Source organism: Anthonomus grandis, chromosome 2, assembly GCF_022605725.1.
Source record: "Anthonomus grandis grandis chromosome 2, icAntGran1.3, whole genome shotgun sequence".
Taxonomy (NCBI): Eukaryota; Metazoa; Arthropoda; class Insecta; order Coleoptera; family Curculionidae; genus Anthonomus; species Anthonomus grandis.
The window spans coordinates 7483739-7499636 of record NC_065547.1 but is presented as its reverse complement, the minus strand read 5'-3'; the positions used below and the strand labels follow the sequence as shown (position 1 = coordinate 7499636).

The window sequence follows — 15898 nt, the reverse complement described above, 5'->3', positions numbered from 1 at the left end:
TGCTAAGTATCCTTCATTCTCGTCATTTCGAATGTTGAACTATAAAATCAATTTACCGATCGTTTTAAGAAATTCTAAATCTTTTCTTTTTCAGGTAGTAGAGCTCAACATTCTTCTTCTTGATTCAATTTAACTCCCTGGAAGAAATTAATAAGTTTTTTACAGGCAGTTGAGTTTCCTTCTTCTTATTTTTTAATAATGCCAAGTGCATGAAAGAAATTTTTCGTGCTTATTTCAATCCACACATTTTGCACTTAGAAAAATGACCCTCTACAGTGACGTCAATTGCCTGGAAGATGATGAAGTGATTCAGTTAAGGTCCCTCCAGGGACATCTTTTAACTACTCATGATCTCTCTCTATCTCATCATTTTGATGTATCCTTAAAACGTCATTTTGGCTGTGACACACTAACCAGTACATAGATTCAAATTATTCAAGTTCCTGGCAATTTTGTTAAAAGACAGTCGGAGAGCAGAGTGTCGGGACCAACTTTTGGATGTATCTTAAAATCTAATAATTTCTCAAAAAAAGTGTAAGGATACAAACTGCCCTCAAGTTTATGCCACCGAACAATGGTTAAATCATCTTCCTAGTTGCAATAGAAAAAAAGTTCCTCCCAATTATGTTAAGAGACAATCAGAAAATAGACTGTCGGGACCAACTTTCCAGGATATCTCAAAAACTAACAAATTTCTTGAAAAAAGTGTAGAGACACAAAATGCCCAACACTTTATCCCACCGAACAATAGTCAAATCATCTTCCTAATTGCAATAGAAATAAAGTTACTGCCAATTATGTTGAGGGACAATCGGGCCCAACTTTTGGCTGTATCGCAAAAACTAATAATTTCTCAAAAAAAGTTTATGGGCACAAAATACCCTCAACTGTATCCCATCGAACAATGGTTAAATCATCTTCCTAGCTGCAATAGAAAAAAAGTTACAGCCAATTATGTTAAGAGACAATTAGAGAAGAGACTTTTGGGTTCAACTTTTGGAGATATCTCAAAAAATAAGGCTGCTACAAAAAAAGTGTAAAGTCTAATAAGAATATTCTTATAATTTCAAAAGCTTGATCTTTAGAAAAATATTCCCTATTAAAAGTGCTTAAGGTTCCAAAGGAAATAAATTTAATATTAGTACAATAATTTTTACACACACATACATAAGTCTTATATTAACTGGTCACCCACGTGTTTTGTCAGACCAAATGGGGTGTTTTGGTTCAGGTTCAGGTTCCACCGCCACGCTTTAGCGGCGCAACAGATGGTTCCATGGGCCGGTAAATCACTGAACCGTTAAAGGGGGAGGGAGGGGGGCAAGGGGTAAAACGGATATAATTTTTTGTACGTTGCCTTATGTTAAAACATACGTGATAAGGTTAAAATTGCACTGGATGAATATGGATTTTAGTATAGAAAATTAAAGTGGGGACGGAAGGGTTTTCATGGTATTTCCTGAATTATTCATCGCATGTTTATGCAGGGTTTACCATACAAATATTTAGACAGTATTATATTAAAGTATACCATGGACCTCAAAAACAAGAGTTCTATAGATGCTGATCGTCACAGTACTTATTAAAACTTTAAATAGTTTGGATATCACAAAAAGTATTATTTTCAAGTAAAATGTAAATTTCACAAAAAGCCAAACAAAGAGAATTTCTTTCCCAACAATTCTGTATGAGGATGATTCTTGTGCCTCAAAAACTTTCTTAGTTAGAAGCAATTTTGTCAACCAAAATCCAAGGATGAAGATTCTTATTCACTAGCAGATATAATTGGACACAACATAGAAACCGCTTAAAATATTTTTACACCACAACGCAGAGATTACTAAGGATGAATTTAAGTGCAAACACGTTGTCGTTAGTTCAACTCAACGAGTATATATATTGAATTATATGTCTTAACGATTTACATTCAAAAACCCTCCATCAAATCGCGAAATCATTAATAAATCATAAATTGAAAAACGAATGACTGTAATTTATCTCAATTTTTTGTCATATTAGTCTACAGTCCTCTATTCTCTATTGCTAATTTGCTCTCAGAATATTTTAGGAATGTATTTGATGCACAAAAGAATGTTCTTAGAAGATGATTTTAATTGATTTAGAAACATGAAACATGTAATATGTTTTCTCAAGGAAGACACCCGGGTCTTAGTACTTTTCTTTGTTAGTTTTATATGGAAAATAAGCAATTTTGTTAATTTTTAATTGTTTTTTTGTTTGCATAAAAAAAATAGACAAGTTAGATCAAAATTAGTCTACGATCAGAAACTTTAAGGATACCACCTCCTTCTTTTTTTTAAAATTAAATGTCAACTAAATAAACTGTAATGGAAAGAGTACATCAATACATGATCATGAATGTGTGCTATATGAATTTACAAATAAATTCATATAGCAATGTTTAAAAATTCATATAGCAATAATTTAAAACTTTTCTCTTAAGAGTTTTGGTTAGTGGTAAAATTGTCTCGTAATTTGAGCTTCACACCAAAGGTTCAAACCATAGGACTACCAATTATCTCAATGACCATCACTTTGTTCATATGAGAGCTAGCAGATACATAGCGGATATTTCTTATTGATGTCAACAAAATGGACTTTGTCCTAACAGTTCAGAGACTGGTTTTATCCTTTTCACACCTGTTCGTATTGTCCAGGATAGAAGCTTATTCCTCAATTACATATTCAACAAGACTCGTCTAAGAGTTTCGGCATTATCATTGGATAAGCATTTGTCCTGCAATGAGCAGGTAGACTAATTATTTGGCAAACAAGCTCATAGTACCTATGTCATTTTTCAACTTAGAGATTTTGTAGATGCTGACACACTAAAGACCTTTTATTATGCTGCAGTACATTATATTTCGGCCTATGAGGTAGCTCCTGCACTGTGAAGGATCATTAATATATACATATAAAAAAAACAAAAAACAGATTATCCGCACATTTTTTTTAATACTTTATAGAGAGTTATGTCGAGAAACCTTAAGAAAGGTAATGAAAAGAATATCGATGAACGACCCAAAGAAAATTTCTATAGATATTTCTGGAGAAATGAGTGAAATGGGGATTTCTGTGTCTGCTCGCACGGTGAGAAGAAGGCTAAATGAAGTGGGGCTTTTTGGAAGAGTTGCTGTAAAGAAACCACTAATATCAAAGAAAAATAGAAAGGATCGCTTGAAATTTGCACGAGATCATCTTACCTGGTCTCACCAAAATTGGAATACTGTATTGCTTAGTGACGAAAGTAAGTTTCAATTATTTGGGAGTAACGGGAGACGTTATGTCCGGGGACCAAAAGGCACAAGGTATACGGCCACAAATACCAAATGCCTACGGTAAAACATGGTGGTGGAAGCGTAATGGTGTGGGGTTGTTTCTCCCGATCAGGTGTTGGCCCCCTGGTTAAAATTGATGGAATAATGGATCGTTTTCTATACAAAGACATATTGGAGAACAACATGTTGCCTTACGCTGAGGAGGAAATGCCATTGAGATGGTTGTTTTAGCAAGACAACGACCCTAAACACAAGTCCCAATTTGTGAAAAACTGGTTAAATCAACAGAGCATTGCTTTAATGAATTGGCCTTCACAGTCCCCAGATCTGAATCCCATAGAGAATTTATGGGATCATTTGGACAGGAAGATTCGAAACCATTCGATTTCAAACAAGGCTCAACTGTGGGAAATACTGCAAACTGAGTGGGCTGTGTTAGAATTAATATTCTTTTATATTAATACAAAAACCAATAAACCAGGTTCCGAAAGGAAAACAAAAACCGGCAAACATAAATTAGACATAGGGCTCATAGAAAGTAATAGAAAGGCAAAAGTGGCAATAAACTCAAGTACTCTAAAAGACCTTTTTTTTAGGTTGTCAAGAAAATGGTTCAGTTATACAAACAAACATATTTGATTTATTTGACATTTTGAAATGAAGCAAAAAGGCTTTTGGTGTGAGTTTGTAATTTTAGTCTTAAGCAGAAACGTGTTGAATACAGATGTATTAAAATATACTTTCGTTTCATTTAAATTCCCATACACCATTATATTTTCATTAAAATTTAATGGGCTGCCATTTTCAGTGAAGACTGTGCAAGACTTGTCGATTCTATGCCACGAAGATGTAGAGAAGTAATAAATTCGGAGGGATATGCCACAAAATATTAGCAGATTTTGATTTAGATGTAATTTATATAGTCAAAGTCAAGTCAAAGTCAAAATATACTTTATTTGCCAAGTTTACAAACTTATGCTAAAAGCTTCCTAATCCTAGAATTTATAATACAAGTATTTATTGGTTATACAGGACAAAAACAGAATACAGAATCGATTTTGATTGTACATAGAAGCATATTTTATATAAACAAAGACAAAACCAAATAATTTTAAATATTAAAATGAATTGTTAAAATACTCTTCAATGCTGTAGTAAGCCTTTGGTAAGATTAATTTCTTTAGTTCTCTCCTAAACTTTTTAAGGTCTGTAATAGTCCTAATCGAAAAAGGAACATGATTAAATATTTTACGACTAATAAATATAAGAGAGTTTCTCGTAAGTGAGGAGGTGGGGATTGGAAGAGATAAGTTGCCCACTTGACGAGTATTATGACTGGTACAGGATGGTGGACTTACGGACTTATGTAAGTGTTGCAGTTTCCAATATAAAGAGTGAGAAAACTGTTAAAATTCTTTCAGCTACAAAAAGAGGTTTACAAGAGACTCTCAGACCAACACCACACAGATACCTTAATGCTTTTTTCTGAATAGTAAAAATTATGTTAAGGAGTCCCTTGGAGCACAATCCCCGAAATGGCAACCCATAACGGATATGAGAGTCTATTAAGGCGAAATAAACTGAACGAGCAAACAACCCCCCCAACTCATGCCTGGCAACCCTGACTGCAAAACAACCAGAAGAAAGTTTAGCAGCGAGGCCCAAAACGTGGTTGTCAAACCTTAAACTCTCATCAATGAAGAGGCCGAGAAATCGACAATAATCCCTACCATGTAGTGGGCTCTGCTCATCAAACAAAAAACCCTCTACATTACACTTAAAGCCCAGAACAAAAGTCTTATCAACATTGAATACAAGCTGATTGCAGATGCACCACTCTTTAATTTTGTGAAGGTCCTCTACTATGAGAGATCTGACTACTTTTTGATCTTTGTTATGCCACAGAATTGTAGTATCATCGGCAAACTGAACCATTAGTCCATGCAGTGATAGAGAGCTCAAGTCATTAACGTATAATAAAAACAAAATAGGACCCAACACTGACCCTTGAGGTACACCACATTTAAGATGTGCTATCCCTGACGAAAATCCAGATGCAACCACCCTCTGTGTGCGGCCAGACAGGTATGACTTCAACCACCCCAAAGCCACTCCCCTAAATCCATAAAAATCAAGCTTTGACAGCAGTATTCCATGATCCACACAATCAAAGGCCTTGGACAGATCACAGAACACCGCTGCTGCAGCCTCCTTGGAGTTCATAGATAGATACACATTCTCCAAGAATCTGAAAATGGCATCTAGTAATAACTTTCTTCAGTTTCCAAACTTTTGGCCAAGAAAATATTAATTTTATTTAATTTTCTTTTTATAATACGTTTAATTTCAAATTAATATGTTAAGTTAAGTACTTTATTATAGTTCCTGGTTTCTTAAAAAAAAATACAAATTAAAAAAGTTTCCATACTTTTGGCCACCACTATATATGTCTCCTGTTGTGTCACAGTTGGAATATGCATCAACGATATGGTCCCCTTTTTACACAAATTGTTGTACTGACCTAGAAAGGGTCCAAAATAAATTTATTCGATATAAGCTTGGTATGAGGATTCCCAACGATCACATTTATGATGATACTCGGAGGTTGTTGGACTTATCAACGCTGAGGCAAAGAAGAGTTTACGCTGATTTGGTGGTCTTGTATAAATTTGTGAATGGTCAGCTAAACTATCCTGAATTTCTTGATGCAATATCTTTCAATATACCATCTAGGAATTTTAGGCATAATAGATTATTTTCACTACCATTTCATAGCATTGCATCCCACTCCCCTATTGAATGGACACTTAAATTTATTAATTCTAATGAAGTGGAAATATTGGGCATTACCTTGCCTAGTTTTAACAAGCAAATTAAAAGTTTAATATAATTTCAGTGTTCAAAGATCTATTAGTGTCATCAGGTAATTATTTCTATTATTATTACTATTTTTTTGTTATTTCCATAACCCGGTTGTTATAATGTGGATTAGTGACCTGCTATTGATTAATGTAGGATCTTAATTGATAATAGATAATTTGATATATTTTTATTTATTGTTAATTTTATTCAAATATTGGGCTAATATGGATTGTTATTTGTTATTGTTTTAATAGTTTATATTGCTTGTTGGAATGTGGCAACATATCATATTGACTGTTTTATTTTTGTTATGGAGTCTTAAATTGGGTCTTAGCTTAAAATATTATTTTGTATTTGAATTTCTTTGTTTTGTAATGGGGTTGATCTCGTAAAGAAAGAATAAAGAATTTTTTTTTTAAATCCACAAGCTTTGTTAGGTTTGGAGATATTTATCATTACAGAACTTGAAATGCAGACAAATTTTAAACTCATTATTTAATTGACAATTCTGATGCATTAAATTATGTCTATGTATGTAAATTATGTATATTTTTATCGAAAATCTTAACAGATAACTCACAGGGAATTCTAAAAGACCCAATTGTTTGGTTCCTTTAATGTAAATTTAAACTTTTTGTTTTTTTTATATGTTTAAATTAAAATTCTCACCAGAAGACAGCACCACGGCAACAAATCCAATGAATACAAAAATCCACACCCGATCCATGCTACCACACAGGATACTTCACAACTATTAAGAAAAAAAAACAGAAAAGAAGCGCGAATTTAAAAAGAAAAAACAGTATTCCCGCGTCCGTAACGTTCGTTCAGTGGTTAACGCGCTACTAAGACGGTCGGTGGCTATTTAAAGTTACGCCAGGCCAAATACTATGGAAAGCTCAGCCAAGCATAGAGCGCACCATTATGTTAAAGAGGCCGACTCGACGTCATTACCTATGCCATTTTTAATTATCTAAACAAAAGGGGCATATGTATGAAATATGCTACGTATATACCAAGCGCAAGGACGGTTCATTTTTAAAAAATGCAACAAACGGCACTTGTTTAACAGATAAAAGTGAAATAAATTGACTTGTTTAAAGTTTTACTGTTGACAGTTCACATGTACCTACAGTAAGTACATCAAATATAGAACAACTCTTTTGTAGTGTTATAATGGTTTACTTAAGACTGGCTTGTAAGGAGCATGAAATTTTTAAGGGTTTGAAGTTTATTTCTTTATTTTACAATACAGGCTTTATAGGTCAAACAGACCTATTTACAAAACAGGAAATACACAAATACAAAATGAAAGAGCAAATATAAAAAAATAGCACACCTAACTTAGAATTTTCCAAGATCTAAACATTAATAGTTATAACAAAATTCATTACCGCTTGATACTATTATATTATGATTGTAGATTATAAATTTTGACTACACTAGCACGGAAGGATGCGCATGTTTATTATTAATGAGTTACCTTATAAACTAATTCAGGTAAAAAAATAATCTGTAAGAACCCTCACCTTATATTTTTACATTGTAATTGAAAGGTTATCGGTTTTAAATCTGATGATTAGAGAAGTTTTTAACATAATTCAATGAGCGGAGGAGCCTGTTTTAATCCAGAGCTTTTCTTTTTTTCACTTTTGTTTTAATTAATTGTATGGGAAAGGCTTTGAAGAAAACCACCTATTTTTAAATTACAGGCGTAGTATTTTTTTATTCGTTTGGATTTGGGATTCAGCATGTCGCGTCGTCTGAAAAATCTTTTTAATTTTTTTTTTATTGCATAACAACAGCCCTATTCATGCGCCGAGGGTTGTTTGTGTTAGCATTTCTGGGCGTTGCTTTCCGGAGATGTTTTTCGGTCGCGCGACTAGGGAACGGCAGAAAGTAAAACTCAGCCGTCGAGGGTACTACTTTAAAAAATTATTGAATCGTATTTAATTTGTGTTGAAGTGGTTTTTTTTTTTTGAGATTTTCTACAGGTTAGTAAATTTAAAACTTATTAGTTTGTTTGTTTTTTTTTTATTGGCAATGTTTAAATATATTTTTATTAATGTTTATAAATTTAATATTTTGCGTGAATAGGAGGAAATAACTTATGCACGTATTTATCTAAAATTGTTTTGTGCTGAAGAGAAAATTAATATTTAAAGTGATCATCTGAGATAATTTATTTACTGAATTTTAGGTATATTTTTGAAATTAGTTTTTTTTAAATTATTTGTGTGTTTCAAAAGTAAGCTAGAGCCTTGTTGAATCTAACTAACATTTCGACCCTGACTGGGTGAATATTCAGACGTAAATCATACCACAGATAAAAAAATATAGGTTTCGCGAATTTGTCCGTTTATCTGTGATAATACCTAGAATATTGACTCAACTATTCAACTCATAGCTGGGTAGCCTCCCGTATGGGACCTCAGTACCTTCTAGTGATGGCTGGATAACTAACCCAACTCTCTTCAGTTTTAAATGGATAGTATGTATGAGGAATTAGAACGGAACAGTAAATAAATTATCTTTATTTTTTTTGTTGTAACCGAAGCAAGAACTTATTACTCAGCATGATTCGATTTTTAGGGAATTGAGATCGAGGGTTTCTCTGCCGTGCTCTTTCCCCTCCAGGCTGAGTACGGCATTATTTTTCGACATAAATAAACTAAGTAGGTGTATTATCAAGACTGCATTTTCTTTAATACTATCCTAATAATTCCCCCAAGTTTCCCTAGTTTTGTCTTGTCAAGCGCATCCGAGGTAAGTAAAAGAGAGAGTGATTCTGTTACAAAACACAACGTAGGGAGAGTATTGGTTTCTTATTTATTTATTTTTTTCTCGTTCGACTTTTTCTTGTTTATTAAAAAAAGACTTATCTCATCTTTCATTCTTTAAGGACGAACCTGGGTTTGTTATACTACAGCTTTAATGATATTTTCACACATTAAGTCTTAAAAACTGGCAATTGGGACCGAAGTCAGATGTAACTTTTTCCAATTTGCAGCTCAGCATAACTGATTAAACCTATTGAAGTTAGCTGTCCTAAAAATTCTACCAGGAGTACGCATGTAGACTCGAGCTAAATTTTTTGGGTGATTAATTATGCCACTTACGTAATGTATGGATTTAATCGTCCATCGTGAGCCTCGTGATCAGACAATCCTGCATTAATCACCGAACATACCACATTTTCGTAATTAGAACGTAAATAATCACTAAGGGGCCTTGCTACGAGTCTGATGTTCTTTAATATGCATACATAAACCATAGGTATCAAATAAATTTGAAAGCAGTGAGAAAGAGGATTTATCAAGAAAGTTAATGTTAAAGTCAGTTATAATTTTTGTTGAGGATGAAAGGCTTGAGCGAAATTCCTCTGCTGAGGCAGAAGTTGTTGATTTTATTGGCTGCTTCAAATTGGTTATTGAAATTCGATGACTCCTTAATCCGGATAAGTGACCCACCATTAATAAAATTTTCCCTGCATTACATGGCTATCCGTTTATAGTCATTTAGTTGAAAACAGTCATCTAACTTAAGCCAGTGTTCAGTAATAAAAACAATGTCAGAACATCCTGCACTATCTAAAAACACAAACTTTCATACTTAAACCATAGGGTCACACTTAATATTTAATAAAAGCAGGGATATGTTTGCAGAGTTAGATCATAGTAATATTTTACATTTGTTAGAAGCTTTTATAGAATATATAGAAAACATTGTTCTGCACAAGATTGTAGCTCTGTATCCCTATATATAAAAAAGACACTTTATTATCATCAATTAAAGCTCGGGTCGATGTATCACAGTCTGTTACCAAGACTAAAGGTTGAGCGACACTCCTCTATCTACTGAGTTTTGCAAGATGCCACGAAAATATTTGTTCGTTCTTTGCACTGATTATTCCATTCTAGCAACGAATGGCTCTTGCCGGTCTTTTGATTGATCCTTTCGTCGAGATTAGGCGCCATCTTTTTATAATTCTGGGTCGCATCTAGGTGCTTGGACTTTTGACTTGCTCGGAGAATAGGAACCTACTGGTCGGGATAGGTTTGGTTTCATGTATTTATGAGGTCTGGGTGTGATGTTATTGGACGCGAGCCTGTGGAGCAGACCACGCCCCTTCAGATTGCGGAACTTGTGGCTAGTGATAAAAGGTCGGGCGGAGGTGTGAACGTAACCGGTCCTTTACGGTGCTTTTTGGTGATGTTTTTGGTTTTTGGCGGTTGGATTGGGTTTTGTATGAGGTTTATTTTTATGTGGTTAGTAAGGATGGGAATTGGGATTTGAACACGTTAGGAAGGAAACGTACGGACACTGTGAGAACCTAGACCTCGACTCCCAGCAATAGCTTGATCGCCGGGTTGGAATTTAATTTCTCAAGTTTTGCCATTAGGTTGTCGATTTTCTTTTCTAGGATCCCGTCAGGCAAACTTAAAAGATTTAGGAGATTTGTGTTTTTGATTGATAGCTCGGGACGTTTCATGTGCGATGATGTATTGCCATCCTTTATTATTTATTATTTGGAGGGATCAGTACACCCTGACTCCCTGCCACATTTATTTACAGTAATTTTATAAAAAGAAAAATTATGTACGAACAAAAAAATATATATATATTATTACACTGTATCTATCTTAAATTAACGCCTAGGTGTTCATAACACACCTGTGTGCGCTGTTTCAAAAAAAAGTTGGTTCTATTTTCCGAATTATAATAAACTTGCTTAACTAACCTTAAAACTATTGTGATAAATCCTGCTCTCGATTTTATATTTTTTGTCCTAGTTTTAAATGAAATATTTTTGTCCTTTTAGTCCTAAACACCTACGTCTCTCAACAATTGCATAACACTTGTTATTACATATTATATACAAGTATAAAAACTAACTATCCTACATTAGAAAACAGTGGCAAAATCTTGGTAATGGTTATGAACATACTTATTGCATTCCTTGCTAAATTTTGATGTATTTTTTAATTTTTTTAATGTGCAAGGCAGAAGATTATAGATTTTTGGTGCTAAGTATACAAAGACTTTTAAATTTATATTTTTTAAACTGCTAGGAATGTATAAATCACCTCTAGCCCTTGATCTTGTATTATGGATATGATTTATATGGTTTCTTATGTGAGTTTTAAAATGAATATATGTACATATTGCTGTAATGTATAATGTCCTTATATTAGTTGCTTGTTCTGTAAAAAGTTGATTTGTAGGGAAAAGCCTTGATTTGTTAAAAATAGTCTTCAAGATATATTTATGGACAATAGTTAATTTATATAAAGCATTGTTATATAATCCTCCCCATACTAAAATACTATATCTTAAAATTGACTCAGTGAGTGATTTATATATTATAATAAGTTCCTTAATATTTAGAAACGTTCTAAGTATATAAAATTTATAAATCATTTTTTTTAGTTTATTTGCCAGATAATCTGCATGTACATGCCATTTAAGATTCTGATCCACATATATCCCGAGATACTTAGTATGAGCTGTTTCCTTGATCTGATTATATCTATCAATAGAAAACTGAGAAAAATTGGGTCTATTTGCTGCAGTTAGTGAAAAGGCAATGTAGTTGGTTTTAGTGACATTTAGACTTAGCTTAAATGTTTCCAGCCAATTTTTTACTTGATTAAGGCCTTCTATGGCATACTGCTTTGTTTGATCCCAGTCTTTACCATTAAAAAGTAATGCTGTGTCGTCTGCCTATGAAATAATTTCTCCATTATTAAGTTTTGTTTTAAGGAGAGAGTTTAAGCAAATTATAAACAGAACCGGGCCTAACACTGTGCCTTGCGGGACTTCTATCTGTATTACCTCTTCTTTGCTTAAAGTATTATTTATTTTAACAACTTGTCGTCTATTTTTTAAGTAATTCTTCATTAGAGTTATTGCAGTTCCTCTTACCCCATAATGTTCCAAAACTTCAAACAGTTTGTTATGTGGAACAGTATCAAATGCCTTAGCGAGATCTATGAAAACACCAAGGCACTTTCTGCTCTGGTTAAGATGATTAGTGACTGCTGAAGTGAGTTTGTGTAATGCATCGGAAGTACTACAACCTGGTAAAAACCCATATTGATTTTCAGCCAAAATGTTATTAGTGACAAAGAAGCTCAATAATCTGTCTTTCAGACTTTTTTCAAATATTTTTGCGAAGCAAGTTATTAAGCTTATCGGCCGGTAATTACTGACAACATTTTTGGGACCTGATTTATGAATCGGAGTGACAACTGTTAATTTAAAGCTTGAAGGTATATGTCCAGTCTTATAGATTTGATTTATTATGTGAATAAGTGGCTCTAGAATTTTTTAGTAATAGGTGTCAAATATATAGATTGTGTAATAGGGTTCTCCAGGCTATGTGGGTTGTGAGGTTGTGGGATTTTTTCTGCCATCTGAATACCAATATTTGTGTAATATTGATTACAAAAGTCAGCCATTTGATGTTCATCTTGGAAGTTTTCCCCATTTTCATTTTTTATTTTAATGTGAAGTTTTTCTGTCTGTTTTTGATTCGTTGCATCTCTTATTACTTCATACATTTTCTTCATATTATCTTTATTTTTATTAATCTCATTTCTATAATAATTTCTTTTTTGAATTGATATAATTTTATTTAAATGGTTTCTATAATTTTTATATTCATTTTCTAGTTCTACATTATAATTATTTTTTAATAGTTTTCGTTTTAGTTTGTCCCTATGTTTGATTATAGCCTCAATACATATACCATTGGTATATATACCATTGGTAATCCATTTTTTAATTTTTCTGTATTTCTTGTAATATAAAGAGTGGCTTTCGGAGCTTTTTATATGCTTTGTATAGATGACTTTGGCTCCGCCATTCTGTTATTAGAGTCCGTGTCGGTCGTTGTCAAGGTCTCAGCGAAGCTTTTTTTTTGGTTGTTATATTAGGATTTTTTGGGCAGCGCCAATAACTCGCCGGGTGGTCACCGCCGCAATTGCAACATTCTGCCGGGGTTGCTCTGAGAGGGTACGCCCGGTTGCAATGCCATGAAGAAGAGGGGTTGCTCTGTTTTTTACACGTTCTGAGTATAAATGTTCGCCCTTGCATTTGTGGCAACGCGGCTTTGCGTTGCAATTACTCAGGACGTGACCATATTCCTGGCAGCGATGACACTGCCCAATTTGCTTCCTGTTTGCAATAGTCTGAGTCCTTAAGCGCTCAACGCGGACCCTAATGTTTAAAATGTTATCAATCTCAAACACATTCTCTTGCTCTTTAGGGACGAGGAATCTGATGAGGGCTGTGGGTCTTCGTCGGCCTGGGCCAGTTTTAAACCAACCCAGTTCCTCCGGCTCAAACCCCATCGCTCTCAGCTCCTCCTCGACCTCTTCTAGCTTAAAGTTTTGGTCAAGTCCTCTCAGTATCACGTTCAGCTTTCTGTCCTCTTCAAGGAAGAAGGAATGGAATTCCATTCCCTCCTCCTTGAGAAGTCCTGTTAGTTCGCGGTGGTCATTTTGGAGTTTTGGGGAAGAGCGCTAATCCCAATCTGTCTTTCTGCACTATTACGATGTTGATTTTTTTTTCACAAAATAGTTTGTATTTTGTGGCCCAGTTTTTTGTGTCCCTTAACACTGCTTCTGGGACTTTGTTAATATTTGTAATGGGATCAGTGCTCCTCCCCTTGCCCGCTAAGGAAAGGTTGTTTAAGGGCATGTAAAGTGGATTTTTTAACAATTTTGGAGTGGAATTTTCGATCAGTTTTGGATAGGATCTGAGGCTGACGATGTTGAGGGGACTGGCTCCCTGTTTGTTGTTATTTCAGGATAAACCGGTTCCGAGGCCGGCTCGCCTCCGTCTTCTGAAGGCGGAGACAGGCCTGCGTCTTCTCTGGTTCGTTTATTTTAATGTTTCTTTTGATTTGGAAAATATTTGTTAATATGCGTTGCAATAAATCGGGTAAGTCAGCTGCAAAGCGCTAAGCTTAGTTAATTTTCATAATTCTGTTCGAGTCAATTTTTTGATAATTAATTTATACAGGCATAAGTTACTAATATACAGTTACCGCCTAAATTCGATAAAAATTAGAGACATGATTTTTTGAGAAAACGCTTGGCCCCGTCGATTTTTATTTTAAGTTGCGCATTATTTCACATAAATTTTTTTATACAGGGTGGAACAAAAAAAAGATGACGTCATCGGTCATTTTTTTAAATGGAATGCTATATTTTTTATTGCATTTATGAAATATAGGCGAAATTCCAAGCAAGTTTCGTATAACACACCTTATCTCAAAACTCAACTGTTTCCAAAATATTTACATTTAAGTAACAAGAAAACAAATAAGTACGTCTATTTACAAATTAAGGTAAAATCGAGGATAAAAATAATGTTATAAAAACTGTTTCTATTTCCATGGTTCCACTTGTAAAGAATCTCCATTTTCGAATGTCACTGTCAGTTCGAAAATTAATAGTTTTTATCAGAATAAATTATGGCTAATTTAACGGAAACTCAACGAATAGAAATTTTGATGATGCTAGGGTACGGGGATCGAGTGCGCACGCAAAAAGAACTAAGTGAACTGCTTAATGCCAAATACTCAAACCATCCTATTTCTCAGGCAACAGTTAGTAGAATAGAGCACAAATTCATAACTTCAGGTCATGTTAGGGATTTGCCAAGATCAAGTCGTCCAAAAATTTCTGAAAAAACAAAATTAAACGTTCTGCTCTCCATCGAAGAAAATCCAAACAATGCAACAACACAAAATTCAGTTGATAATAATATAGCCGGAACGTCAGTAAGACGCATCTTAAAAGCAAATTAATACCACCTTTATAAAATTAGACTAATGCACGAATTATATGAGGACGATACTGATCGAATAAACCAATTTTGCGAGCAAATGATGAACATTTGCAATAATAACCGTCAGTTTGTGTTACGAGTTTTGTTTTTGGATGAAGCAACTTTCTGTTTAAACGGTGTCGTAAATCGGCAAAATTGTCGGTACTGGTCAGTGTCAAATCTACACTGGGCAACCGTAATCTATTAATGTTTGGGCTGGTATCATGGAAAATAAAGTAATAGGGCCATACTTTTTCGAAGAAAACTTAACAGGATAACGCTATTTAAATTTTCTTCAAGAAGATCTTATCCCTGCTTTGGCTGCCCTATACCCTGACGAACAAGACCCTGCTCTACCGACAGATAATTTGTGGGTTCAGAAAGAAGGCGCACCGCCACATTTCTTTCGAGATGTCCGTAATTACTTGGATACAGTGTTCCCAGGAAGATGGATAGGACGAAAAGGGCCAATAGAGTGGCCGGCCAGGTCACCAGACCTAAATCCCTGCGCCTATTTTCTATGGGGGGTACCTGAAAAGTAAAGTTTATATTGAGAAGCCAAACAACGTAGAAGATTTGAAAAATAGAATTAGATATGAAATTACACGTATATCACCCGAAATAATTAATAGTTTTACATGAGTTTGTAAACCGTCTTGTTTTCTGCCAAGTAAATGGGGATCACTTTGAACACTTGATACATTAATAAGAGTTTTCACAGTTTATAACATTTTATCCTCCATTTTATCTTAATTTGTAAATAGACGTACTTATTTGTTTTCTTGTTATTTAAATGTAAATATTTCGGAAACAGTTGAGTTTTGAGATAAGGTGTGTTATACGAAACTTGCTTGGAATTTCGCCTATATTTCATAAATGCAATAAAAAATATAGCATGT

General features: G+C 34.1%; 1 protein-coding gene across 6 annotated transcripts in view; it reads right to left on the bottom strand.

The window, feature by feature from the left end:
* LOC126748475 (uncharacterized) overlaps positions 1 to 15898 on the bottom strand; it is a 72025-nt gene that overhangs the window by 44255 nt on the left and 11872 nt on the right. For 2 of the 6 annotated variants that reach the window (XR_007664712.1, XR_007664715.1), the window contains exon 4: positions 5590 to 5820. The exons of 1 other annotated variant lie outside the window; for it this stretch is intronic. Coding sequence is in view for 2 of the 5 variants with exons in the window: in XM_050457740.1 (XP_050313697.1) it covers positions 6831 to 6888 (58 nt within the window). In the remaining 3 variants the exon portion in view is untranslated. Of the gene's footprint in view, positions 1 to 5589; positions 5821 to 6830; positions 7020 to 11606; positions 15531 to 15898 lie in introns of those variants that run through there. 3 more of the 6 variants (XM_050457740.1, XM_050457750.1, XR_007664714.1) reach the window with 3 other exon arrangements.